The sequence below is a fragment of the Bolinopsis microptera genome, chromosome 3 (genome assembly GCF_026151205.1).
Source record: "Bolinopsis microptera isolate Bmic1 chromosome 3, MBARI_Bmic_1.0, whole genome shotgun sequence".
NCBI classification, from domain to species: Eukaryota; Metazoa; Ctenophora; class Tentaculata; order Lobata; family Bolinopsidae; genus Bolinopsis; species Bolinopsis microptera.
The window spans coordinates 14,117,300-14,129,468 of NC_087074.1; the positions used below are offsets into that span (position 1 = coordinate 14,117,300).

At 37.9% G+C, this 12,169-nt stretch overlaps 1 protein-coding gene across 4 annotated transcripts in view; it reads left to right on the forward strand.

Annotated features, from left to right (window-relative positions):
- Positions 1-5,895: 5,895 nt before the first annotated feature.
- LOC134812490 (atrial natriuretic peptide receptor 1-like) overlaps positions 5,896-12,169 on the forward strand; it is a 39,180-nt gene continuing 32,906 nt past the window's right edge. For all 4 annotated transcript variants that reach the window (XM_063819943.1, XM_063819944.1, XM_063819948.1 and 1 more), the window contains exon 1: positions 5,896-6,781. In XM_063819943.1, the coding sequence (XP_063676013.1) occupies positions 5,983-6,781 (799 nt within the window). In that variant the 5' untranslated portion in view covers positions 5,896-5,982. The remainder of the gene's footprint in view (positions 6,782-12,169) is intronic.

Here is a 12,169-nt window from a genome sequence, read left to right on the forward strand (position 1 = left end):
AGGGCAGTACCAATTAATTAACTTTGGATAATAGATATATGCGAGCTAATTCCGGGAAAAAACCCTATAATAGCCAACTGGTAAATTCAATGACTAAAGACGAGACTGATGATCAAATCGCAGCCCCAATATTGAAAAATGTTCGGTTTTCAGACGTATAATTACTGTTAATGTATTATAGTCTAGTAATTAAATGAGATTTTCTCACCTATTAGCTAAATTTTTTATGAAATTTTCATCACCGTTTATGACCGTTTTTGCGGCTTTTTAGTGTTATCAGTATAGCTTTAGTAAATTTTCGGGTGTAAGCATTTTATCGCCGAATTCGTTGAAGGTGGCGTTTGATGAAGTCCCTTAAAGTTACTTTGTGGGATGGTTCAATCTCATCGAATTGTTGGCTTATAACTAATTACTGATGCAATGCTTGCAGTTTTGATGTATTCTTTCGGGTGTCACATATTGAATGTATATGTGTCTTCATCGGTTAATTAAAAAGTCGGTAGAAAGACGATTGAAAAATGCCATATTTGGTCAATGTAACTAATTTAGACAATGTAACTAATTTGGACAATGTAACTAATTTACAGATCGTGGATTTTCACTCAAAAAGTAAACTTGCACGTAGCTAGAGAAGAATAGCATCAATTTCCAACCAACCTTTCAATCGACCGATGACGACAACCATCAGATTATTCCTATTTTTTAGCTATTGCGTCACTGTCTTCCATCTCTAAAATGATTCATCACTTTAATATGATTTGAATTATTTGAACTATTTGAACTATTTCAAAGGAGGAAGCCAACGACACCCAGGCACGTAGCCAGGGGGGGGGGGGGAATTGAACCCCAGAAAAAAATAAGCCCCCTAGTCCCCATGGTCGCCTGGTAACTGGGCTGTGTTTATGACTGCAGTCTGTACTGTTTAAACGGCAGGCAATTGACTTGACTCCCACTATACATTTACTTATTCCATTCAATGTGGCAAGTACTGAGTTCGGTAGGGACTGGTAAGACATTTTGACGTTTGCTTAGTGCTTAATTTCCAGCGAAAAATTAAAGAGCAGTATTACCACAGTACTAATATTGTAATTTGGGACCCCCAACTTTGTTTTGAAGTTACCAAATTTACGTGAGTACTTGATTCTTTTCAGTCCCAGTTTATTGCTGTCCTACAAATTTCTTTAATAATGCCAAATGTCGTCTAAAAAACCCATTTCTCAAAATTTTTGCGGGGGCTGCGCACCCAGACCCCTGCGCACCCAGACCCGCCTGGGTTGGAAACGTCGGCTTCGCTCACCAGGGCCCCCCCCCCTCCCAAAGAAAAATCCTGGCTACGTGCCTGACGACACCCAATAATCATTTCCCTGGCTATATTGTCAGAGTCATATGGTCAATGATGTAAAATGTAAAAATAATTTTTAATTGATAGTCTGATATTAATATATCAGGTAATTGTACTATATGGTTGATTGATTGGTTGATTGAAAGACCCGAGGGCTTTAAAACAGTTTTATTAAATATAAGTAATCTTCAAAATAATAATATTACAAACATAATATTACTTCTAAAGTTCTGAGTCTTTCAATTCATTATAATCCCTGATTTTCAAACGTTATTTCTACTCAGACTCTGATCACCCAACAGAACAGTCATTTGTCCCCAGACCAAGGACCACCAGATTACGATAATAAGATTTGTACCGACTAATAAGGTTCTGAAATATGCAGTCCATCCCACGAAGCCGTGCACTACCATCGTTACCATGGCAGCCCTAAATTATTCAGCGGGGAACTGAGACCCGAATAAGCACTCAGTCCAGTAGACAACATGGTCTATCGTCACCACTTTCAGAGTGGGTAGTCTTACAACTAGTCCAAACCAACACGGTCACGTGACTGTATTAAAATTAATTAGAACTAGCTCAGGGCTGAGATTACCTCACTTCACTCAGGAAGTCTGCGTAGAAATCCAACTCCGGAGGTATGGGGTGGAGAGAGCTTTACTCATTACTCTTGAGAGAGAAGTTGCTGTTTAGTAATTTAACCCCGTTAGTAGTAGTACTGGGACCGTTCCCGTAGATAGCTTCAAGGACATGAAGCTACATAATTGGGTTCACAGATTATACTTGTAAGTACTAATAATATCGCCTAGAAGTTGAGGAGTGATGTTATTCGCTGATTATTTGTCGATTCCCCCGATTTCAGGGCATTGTAGCCGGTGTATCTGCATTCTGCAACCCCGTGGTACAGCCAGACTCTTATGTTGGTACTAATCATGTTTCTGACGTCTGCGTGGAGTATTTTATCCGTTTTTTGAAATTCGAACCCAAATTTTGGTAGTAATCATTCGGAATGTTCCGCTTCTCTTGTGTTCATTTTATTGATTAACCTTTCGAAAAGAAACCCGTGGTTCATCTTAGTGTTCATGCATGGGTAGTAATTTGGATGTGACCGGCTTTAAATTTGTTGAAGTATCTTCTTCTGCCCTATTTTTACGCTACTTACGATCATTGGTGTTAGATTTCATGTTTTACGATAATATTGGCTCCAGGTCTCATTTTTCTTTCTTTGCATATGCATGTTTTATCCTAATAAGACTGCTGCAGGTACCCAAGTATAAAGTGCAGCCACTGTCAAATATTTGCTTAAAAACTCTGAGTGTCAAGTCAGCTGGTCGTGACGAGAAGTTTTGCGGAGCCGGGAACACTTTTATACCTTACACGGTTGCAATTCTCTCCGAATATGAACAGTGGCTGCCAAAAATCCATTCCACATTCAGCTGCTAAAAATCACGAACACCATGTCGGCCGTGATTGCATTTTGATGAGACGAATTTTGGTGATAAAAAACAGAGCAGGAGTCGAGTTGAGAGCCTGGTGGTGGAAGGTCCTCTTCTCAAGGTTCTATCAGATCATATTGTTGCGGGGTTTACTCGTAATTTTATACTGTCTAGATGGCCCTCTCAGATCTCTAGCATGGTTTTAACCTAATGCCAGCCCCATATGTGACCCCTCATAATTGTCTTGAAATCAAATCTATCGAGGTCTGCACCCTGTAACCTATTCATTAACTTCTCCACCTTTTGCTGCGATCTTTGATCAGGACTAAGATTTCCAATAAAAGTAATGATCTGCGATCTAGCTTCAGATCTTCTTCCATTCATCCGGGCATAACCGTACGCCCCTTTCAAGATGCTTTACATAGACATTTACTTGATTTTTATATCGTTTTTCTGCGGGTTCACGATCGCTCTAAAATCAGCCGCAACAGGTGGAGCTCAACCACAATTGTCACTAATCCTGCAGAATGGTCTCCAACTCTTTCAATTTCCATGCTTCATCGCCCCTGCATAATGACTTTTCTTTACTAACACGGCACTAAATCATCCCCCGTACTGAAGTACACTGCCTCGTTTTAATCTATTTAACTATTAGATTTGAACTGTACCCAATCCTCGAATATCTGTTTGTTGGTTTGAAATGGGTTCAGATGGTTGGACGGTAATAGTACAGGGTTGGTGTGATGGTGGCGGTGGAATGTCAACATTTATTAGCTGTTATAATTAGGATAATTACTTTATAATTAGGATAATTACTTTATAATTACTTTCCGTAATGAGGTTGCCGTCTCCTGACTGTTTAGGCAAAGTGGCCTAATGATTGTATCATTACCACCACAGTCATGAGTTTAGTAGTCGATTGATTCAATTTCGTACCAATCGTCTTGATGATCGATAATTTGATGTGGCCTAGTGATATTGATATGAGAAATCGTTTTTACTGGTCATCCAACAAACTGCGAATCAAAATTATGTTTCGTAAAAAATAACAGAGAGTTTTGATACACGAATATCACCTCATATTTTAGTATATAACACACTACTATTTGTACGCTAGTTCTGCAGCCCAACAAACCACCTTTATTTCCGGAGAGAAACGGGATCGCTTCTTCTCTCACGGCTGACTAAATTTGGAAATTAGAATTCCTTACTCGATCTGGGTAATTCTGTAATTTTGTACTCATGATTCACATGTAGTAGATAGCGGGTTGAAGTTGTACGTGTAGTGTACCCTCGTACCCTCCTCTATGGCAACAGCTTTAAATATAATTAATAACTGCGCGTATATACTATATTGGATATTTGATGGAAACCTCGAACTTAAACGCTAATCAAATCCTTTTGCTGTTGCACATAGCTTTTAAGGTAAAATGACGCTTTCGTGTGATCAAACCGCTGCCGTTAGACTCTACCGCGAGGGATTTTTAAAAACATGGTAAATGTGGCTATCTACCGTTAGATCTGTTATTACTACAAACGCCTGTATTCGTATCAATTCTCTAAATCACCTGCTTATACTCTGCCATATCTCGTCAAAGCAATCTCATCTGATTTTTTGTGATTAATTTCGAGGTTTGATTGATGTTAACGTTTGTTTCATAAAACCTTAGACCGCTTGTGAGAATATGTGGCATTACTTTCTGTGCAGCAGATTCGTTGTTTAATTTTGTACGCTACCACGACGATGTTGTTTCCACTTTAGAATTAGATTAATTGATTTTACTCCTTGAACATACATGTGATTTACCATACCATCCCTTTTATTAATTGTTTGCCCAGCTCTCTTCGCACCTGGACACACAAGATACCAGGATCACGCGAATACTGGAAATAAACCAACAAACACATGTCATGTTTCTCGGCCATAGGCTTGACAAAGTCTGAACCCGCCTGATATTAGTTTATAGGACTATGATTCGCCTTCAATGCAGCGTAATCATGCCCTGGTGACAAGGCACAATATTAATTATGATTGCAACAGACTGACAAGAAGGCCACCCGGAACCTCGTTCCACCCATTGTATTATTTCTCCCGGCCTCCCTAGTTGGCATAATACCTTCCTCTACCTTGTTGAAATGTTTACCAATTTTAATGGACTTTCGCGAGAACAACTCCTAAAGTTGATATTTAGTATTTACATTAATGTTCGCAGTGTATTGTCTAGTGGTCTGAGCGCTGTTTCTCAATTTGGTTTTGACCACCCGTGGTTAAATTGATACTGCTGTTCCAGTGCTTAAGTAGAATCTATTTCAGTAGCCTAGATCCTCATATTCTGGGGGCTATTTTCATTTTTTGTGGGATCTAATCGATAATCTAGCCGTAGATCTAAAATATTTGCTTTTCATAGGAATTCAAAGTCCGTCGTGATTTTTAATAACCTGATTGTTTCCATGCTTGTTTGTTTCAGAATAGAGTTGGGCTGTTGCTTTGTAGTATTATATCCTAAGATGGTGTTTTTGTCTCATATACGCTGATCTAACTGCGTACAATGCTATTACATTATTAATCGCTCGAGGCGCAGCCGAGCGCAGATTGATACAATAATCACACGAGGCGAAGCCGCGTTCGATTAATGTAGTTATTTATACATGTAGTTTGATTCGCTTATAAGTTCACGCTTCTGGTGTAACAATCAACGAGATTAGTTTATAATCGCACCGACTATATTGTTAAGCTGGGCGGTGCTCAGCCTGTCATATCTTCAATCGGTGTTAATGAACATTAACTCACTAACTCACTAGGTTGTCACTTGTTTATCGCTCACAAAACAGTGCGATTTGTTTATGATACTTCTTGTCAAGTCACAAGTTTTTTTAATAAGTTAATTTATTTATTTAAAAAAAAAAGTATAATATGCAACCTACCCGGAGAGGGAAGTCGCAAGTTTTAAAACTTACATTTAGCCTGTAGGAGGAAATACCGAAAAAATCTGGTGCGATTATGAAAAATATAACTTGCCGTCAAATAGGCCAAAAGTGAAGTTATAAGTTATAACTATAACTGTAAGTTTAATCTAATGATATGTATACATAACGAACACTGAACAAATTGAAATTACCAGCATTAAAACAGTCTTTAAACCATTTCAGAAGTAATGATAGCTCTGCGATGACCATACTGCTTATATTCTAACTCAGATCAAGATGCTCAGCTTACTTCTCATCATTTATCTCCCGATTATTTGCTGGAGCCTCATCAGGTTGGAACAAGATGACACCGAGACTCCTTATCAAGTTCTCATTTACTTCGGGGGCCCAGAGCTAATGTTTGCCGAACTCGACAACAATTTGTACGGCCCCGGCATTGTTGAGGCGTTGGAGAAGATTGACGCAGAATATGATTTTGAGTCCATTTTAGGAGGAACCAATTTGACTTACAAAGTGGCAAACTGTAAAGAATTTTCAGTTTCTGATGCCATGGATTACCTGGAGAGTCAACTGTTGACTCGGAGATATGAAATTAAAGAACATAATAAAACATTCGTGCGGTCCGAACTTTCTCTCATTCTGGGACCCATCCATTTAATCGTCTTTCTAAAACCTTATTGCTATGCCAACCGCTACAATTGTATATTTGGGGTTGGTCGAATCTCAACCGCCTCCGCAAATGCAATCAGTGACGATTTCGTATATCCATACGAACACAACAATCAAGTCACAAACAACATACTTCTCGACAATACCAGGGATGGCCCTGAACCTATTTTTAAACAGTTTTTCGATAAATTTCGGTGGAACTTCCAACAGATCTCGATCTTTGACCTCCGGGGGAGTGATAGTTATGAGCAGAGCCAAAGTCTTATTCTTGACTTGCAGAAATATGCGATCGATCACTCTAAAAATCGGGTTTCCATTGGCTCTGACAAACACAACACAGAAACCACCCTCAACTACACCGATGCTAACGATTACCTGATCAATAAAGTTCCTTACGCTTGCAGAGGTGGGTGCTTTATTTACTTATTTAATTAATTTACTTAATAATATAAAATATTTTAAAACTATTAATTCTATGTGTTCTTACTCGAGCCAAGCCCGCTTTTGGTATATCAATTATAGGACATGTTGTCAATTTTTAAAAAAATTTGGCAGTTTTTATGGCATAAATTGATGTTTTTAGAACGTTTTTGGTCAAGTACAAATTCATTGTTACAAGTTTTTCACGTACATTCAATCTTTGACTGATCGATCAGCCAATCGATCAATCAATTTGATTCATCAGTCAGCGAATCTTTTAGCCAAAAAATTACAAAATTTAGACAACCATGATTTTTAAAAACAGGCATTTAGTATTTCCGAAAAGAATACGGTAATTTAAGGTGAAAGTAGAGACTATTAGATGAAAGGAGGGTTTATTTAATGAAAATCGGGGCTATTGGGCGAGGAATTTAGGGAATTGTCTTTTAAAGCAGGATGTCAATTGACATGAAACACGATAAGAGAAAAAGCTCCTAACCAAAAATGAATTTTTGGGACCACCCAGAACTCTGAACGAAATGAAGAGTATCCAGATGTACTTGGAGAAGCAGAGGGTGTAAATGGGAGAACCCTTACCCGGGACAGAAAGTGTCAGGGTTTTGTGGGAAGGGATTAGAAACCTTAGGAAACATTAGGACAAGTCCAAACTTGATTAGTTGATTAGAGGTGTCCGATCCTACCCTCTATTGGTGGATCATGTACTGAAACAGTGAGCAGTCTACACCTACCGTGTTTAATTTTAATATAAATTATTTCTTAAATTCGTAGTCCAGAATTCGTTTGTAATTTTGCAATCCAGTCGTTATTCTGTGGTCCTGGTTCATGATTTTTGTCGCCTACTTCTTAATCCTCACTCCGCGATCTTGGTCCGGAGAGCATTGTTTTCTTATGTTAGGTTATTAAATATTGTTCCTGGAATTGGCGGGGGACCAAAATGTGTAATAACTAATATATATGTAACGGTGAATGTAGTAGTAAGTAACAGACCTACAAGTATAAGTTAGTTCATTAGAACGCGTGCAATACCAATATCCCAAACTGATCCAACCTGATACAAGCCGATACACAGGTGTGATGATTTACATCATTCATTAGTACCCACAAGGCTATCTAGCTAGCTTGCTTTAGCCACGTCCCTTGATCCCTATAGCGTTTCGATTACCAACGTTGTTTCCTCAGTTTTGGACGAGTTTTGTGAGATGTTATTAATCACTGCAGCTTTCAGGTGAAAGTATAAGTATAACCATGGGGCTCAAAAAGGTTTATCATAATGGTTTATGTAACACTCTGCTGAGCTCGATAATAATTAATTAATAAAATCTTTATAGTTATACGTATTAACCACAAAATTCTGCTTCCTCACAAGAATCATCAATTAGCAAATCACGGTTTATCGTTGTTCCACTATAAGTATGAAGTAAAATATTCGTAACACCAGAGAAGATTGATTTTTTGGTGCCAGTAAAAACACATCAAATAACTTAGCAACAAGTTCAGTTACCCTAAGTAACCCGAGACGTGTACTGTGTAACTTTTAATTGGCGACGGTAAAGTGCGGTTTGAAAAATAATAATAAGTAAGGAAATATATAAATTATCGTTTTAAAAGGTTTACAAAATCGGGCAGATTTTAAAGGTGGTGCACGGTGGTGCAGCAGCGGGCACTTCTAGGATGTGGTAACTTACTGGCAACCCCTATTAACCCCTGGTAACCCCTGGTAACGTCCGAGATATTCTTAGTAATCCCTTGATGACTCATGGTTATCTTTAGTAACCTACAAGTGAGCAGCAAGTTATCGGTGATTGATGTTATCTCTTATTAAATTGATTTTCCTAGTGACCCTTTCGTACCTGACCTAATGATTTGATTTGAAACTTTTACAAATAGTACATTATACAATACAGCAAAGAGAATTAATGGCAATCCTGATATCAGCCTATAATAATTGTGGCTCCTTGTTCTCTTAAGAACTCCTCAGTAATAAGCTACTACCAACCATGTTAGCAACAGCCAACATCATCAAATGTTATGCAATGATTCTGGGGCAACATTTGTAGTGTTCCCGTTTATTGTGACAAGGAAAAGGCTCTTACCTGGATTAGGAGCCGTTTCCTTGTCACAACAAACGGGAACACTAAAAATTTAGCCCCGGAAACATTACAACAATGCGACTAATAAATAATGTTCCGATCCGGATATTACAGTTATGAAACGAGTCGTATTTTCATAACCACCGGCCACCTTACATATAAAGCCAAACCTTTAAGCTGCCCTAATTTGACACATAAAAAAGCCCATTCGCAATATCTTGACTCATTTTAGCAGCCTTAACAAGGCTATTTTTACTTTTAACTTAGTTCACACAATACCACGTACAATACCTCGTCAACTAAATTAGTTTCTGGAGAATGTAAAATGTTTACATGCTCAGCACCTGTTGGTTTACTAACATTTGTTTTACAATTTTAACAAAAATTAAACTGTTTGTCTCATTTTTTAGATTTTGAGAGCCATTCCAAATTTGGACACGAGTCTAAAGTCTTGCACAACCTGTACATAAAGGCCACAGGACAATGAGTACTATACAAGATGAGAGCTATTTGATCCGCGATATACAGGAGAGACCCTAAAAACTTGTTGTTAGAACATAGAAATTGCTTCAAACTTGCAAAGATTTTAGATAATCTGTCGCAAGCTCACAAGTCGGATTGGATACGATGTCACGTGATCATGACGGTTTTTCGCTCATCGTGAGCTTGTAGTATGTATTATGGAATAATTTATTGTAGAATTTCAATCAAATCTGAAGAACAAAATTTCGACAAAAACTTCAGTAAATTCAGTAAACTTTATAGGTTTCGTCACCTTATGAGTAAAACTTTAATTTATTTTTGGAGATACCTTATCGAACATAATTATCACGGACATTACTTTCACGCTGAAGACCTTAGCTTGAATAATTATGTCCGTGAAAGTAATGTCTGTGGCATTAAGGTCCGTGAATAATAAAGTTCGGTAATTATTTCCAGTAATTTTAGTGTGTGTGTCCCTACATATGTGTATTGTGTAGATATGTGTGACGTTGCTGATTACTATATTAGCTTATTAGTATACTAGGACAAATATAATCACTCATCAGTCACATTCTAGAGTTCAGAAAAAGAGTAAAACACTTATTAAAAAATTACCACAAATTTTCACAGTTTTTTGGAAATTTTTGGGCGGTCATGAGCGTGAATAATTATGGCCGTAAAAAATTTGGGCTGTGAAAACTTGTCTGTGACAATTATGTCCGATAAGGTAGTAAGATAGTAACAGTGTATCTACTATAGTAACAGTGTAGTTACTATAGTAACAGTGTAGCTACCATAGTAACAGTGTAGCTACCATAGTAACAGTGTAGTTACCATAGTAACAGTTTTGTTAAAAACTTTAAACCCATTATATGACTGGAATATCACAGCAGCTAGAAGCTCCTGATGGTAGGCAATAAACCTATCATTCAGTTTCGCCATTTAATATACGTGCCATATAATATACGTGCAACAAGATTTAATGAAATAAATCGGCTGCAATATGGACATATCAATCTTACTTTGATATGTCGTGTAGAAAGAGCAAATGTCATACACAATACAGAATACTGCAGGAAATCCTCTTCATATTGGAAGGAGTCTTTCAGATAGTCAGTTATGACCTGTTGTTCCTTTATAGCACGAAGATACATACTAAAATCTACACTAAATACATACTAAGGGTAAACATTTGTTGTGTAATTACAGAATGTGTAGCTCTGTGGAAAAGGTGCCACATGTTACTAAGGGTAAACATTTGGCGATAGTTAGAGTGAGCTGTGTTACAGCCAAGCTGGTCCTTTTTAGCTGTATTGGATAGCCAGAACGATTATCTACAAGATGCACACTTGGAAATACTACGGGTGTGATTCACTCAGATTGTCGTACTGTGATCATGAACATCTGCTCGCGTTGCCAGGGGGTGATTAATGTCTTTTTCTTGATTCTTTTTTGTTTTGTAAATCCTCCTTTTGGCCAAATCTGATCGTGTTATTCGAAAATAGTTTCAACAGTTTCAACAGGTAAGTAATGAAATAATAATGCCGTTCATCTCTACTGAACCTATTCAACTAGGTAGTCATTTTCTTCCGGTCCATCTTTTTCTACTCTTTCTTTTCTCATCTTCCAGTTTGGTTACTGTTAGTAATTATTTTGTTTAGTAGTACTAGTTATTTTTCCGGCGGTTTATATAATTAATATATCTTGAGTTGCATTATTTCGTTAAACTGTCAGTCTCTGACAACTTTCGAAATCGAGTTAAAATATCAACCTCACTAAAATGACAATGTGTCGACTAAGGAAGATAAGTTGTAACCTAACTTAATGAGGAGATAGCCCTTCCTTGACATGACAGTCAATGCTGAGGTCCATGACATGAACACTGTTCATTGAACAAACTGTTAGTGTTTTGTGACATGGGAATTTTGTAGTTAAATCGTGAAAGGTTTAAACATTGAGCTGAAATCATGGATTGTAAATTTGCAATTGTGCCCTAAAAACGTATAAGCACGTATTTATTAACAAATTTATGGTTGCCGAATGCTGCGTTTCAGGTTTCGCTTCCACCGATAAGATATTAGCGCAGGTCACAGTGGTGAGCACATAAAAGCTGACTTAGCCCACGGTTAGCTTACTCGGTGAATAGTACTATTATATAATACATATGTATGAATATTATAATTATGTATTAATTATTATAATTATATATATATGAATATTGAATAGTGCTACGTAATACGTATTATATATAATATATATGTAATGTAGTTCATGATTGACGATGTCAACCCTTCTAGATCGTTGCTCTGCGAATTAACAGAGCAACGATCTCGATGCGAAGTAAAAATGATAGTTTGCACGGCGCGTCGAAGCGGCGAATCCTCCAAGTAATGTAGCTAAGTACAAGCGAACATACTAAGTACAAGCGAACATACAAAAATATATAGGTATTGTATATATGCATATTTAAAATAGTATTAATGTAGCTAGTTCCTTCTGAGGAAAGGATTGATGGTCCGGTTTTAGTAGTGGCACTCTCGAGGCACTGTCGTGGCATTCTCGAGGCACTGTCGTGGCACTGTCGTGGCACTGTCGTGGCACTGTCGTGGCACTGTCGTGGCACTGTCGTGGCACTGTCGTGGCACTGTCGTGGCACTGTCGTGGCACTATGGCGGCACTATGGCGGCACTGTCGTGGCACTATAGCGGCACTATGGCGGCACTCTGGAGGCAGAAATGATAATAATGAAGGTATAATGATCGCTAGAGTGCCGCCATAGT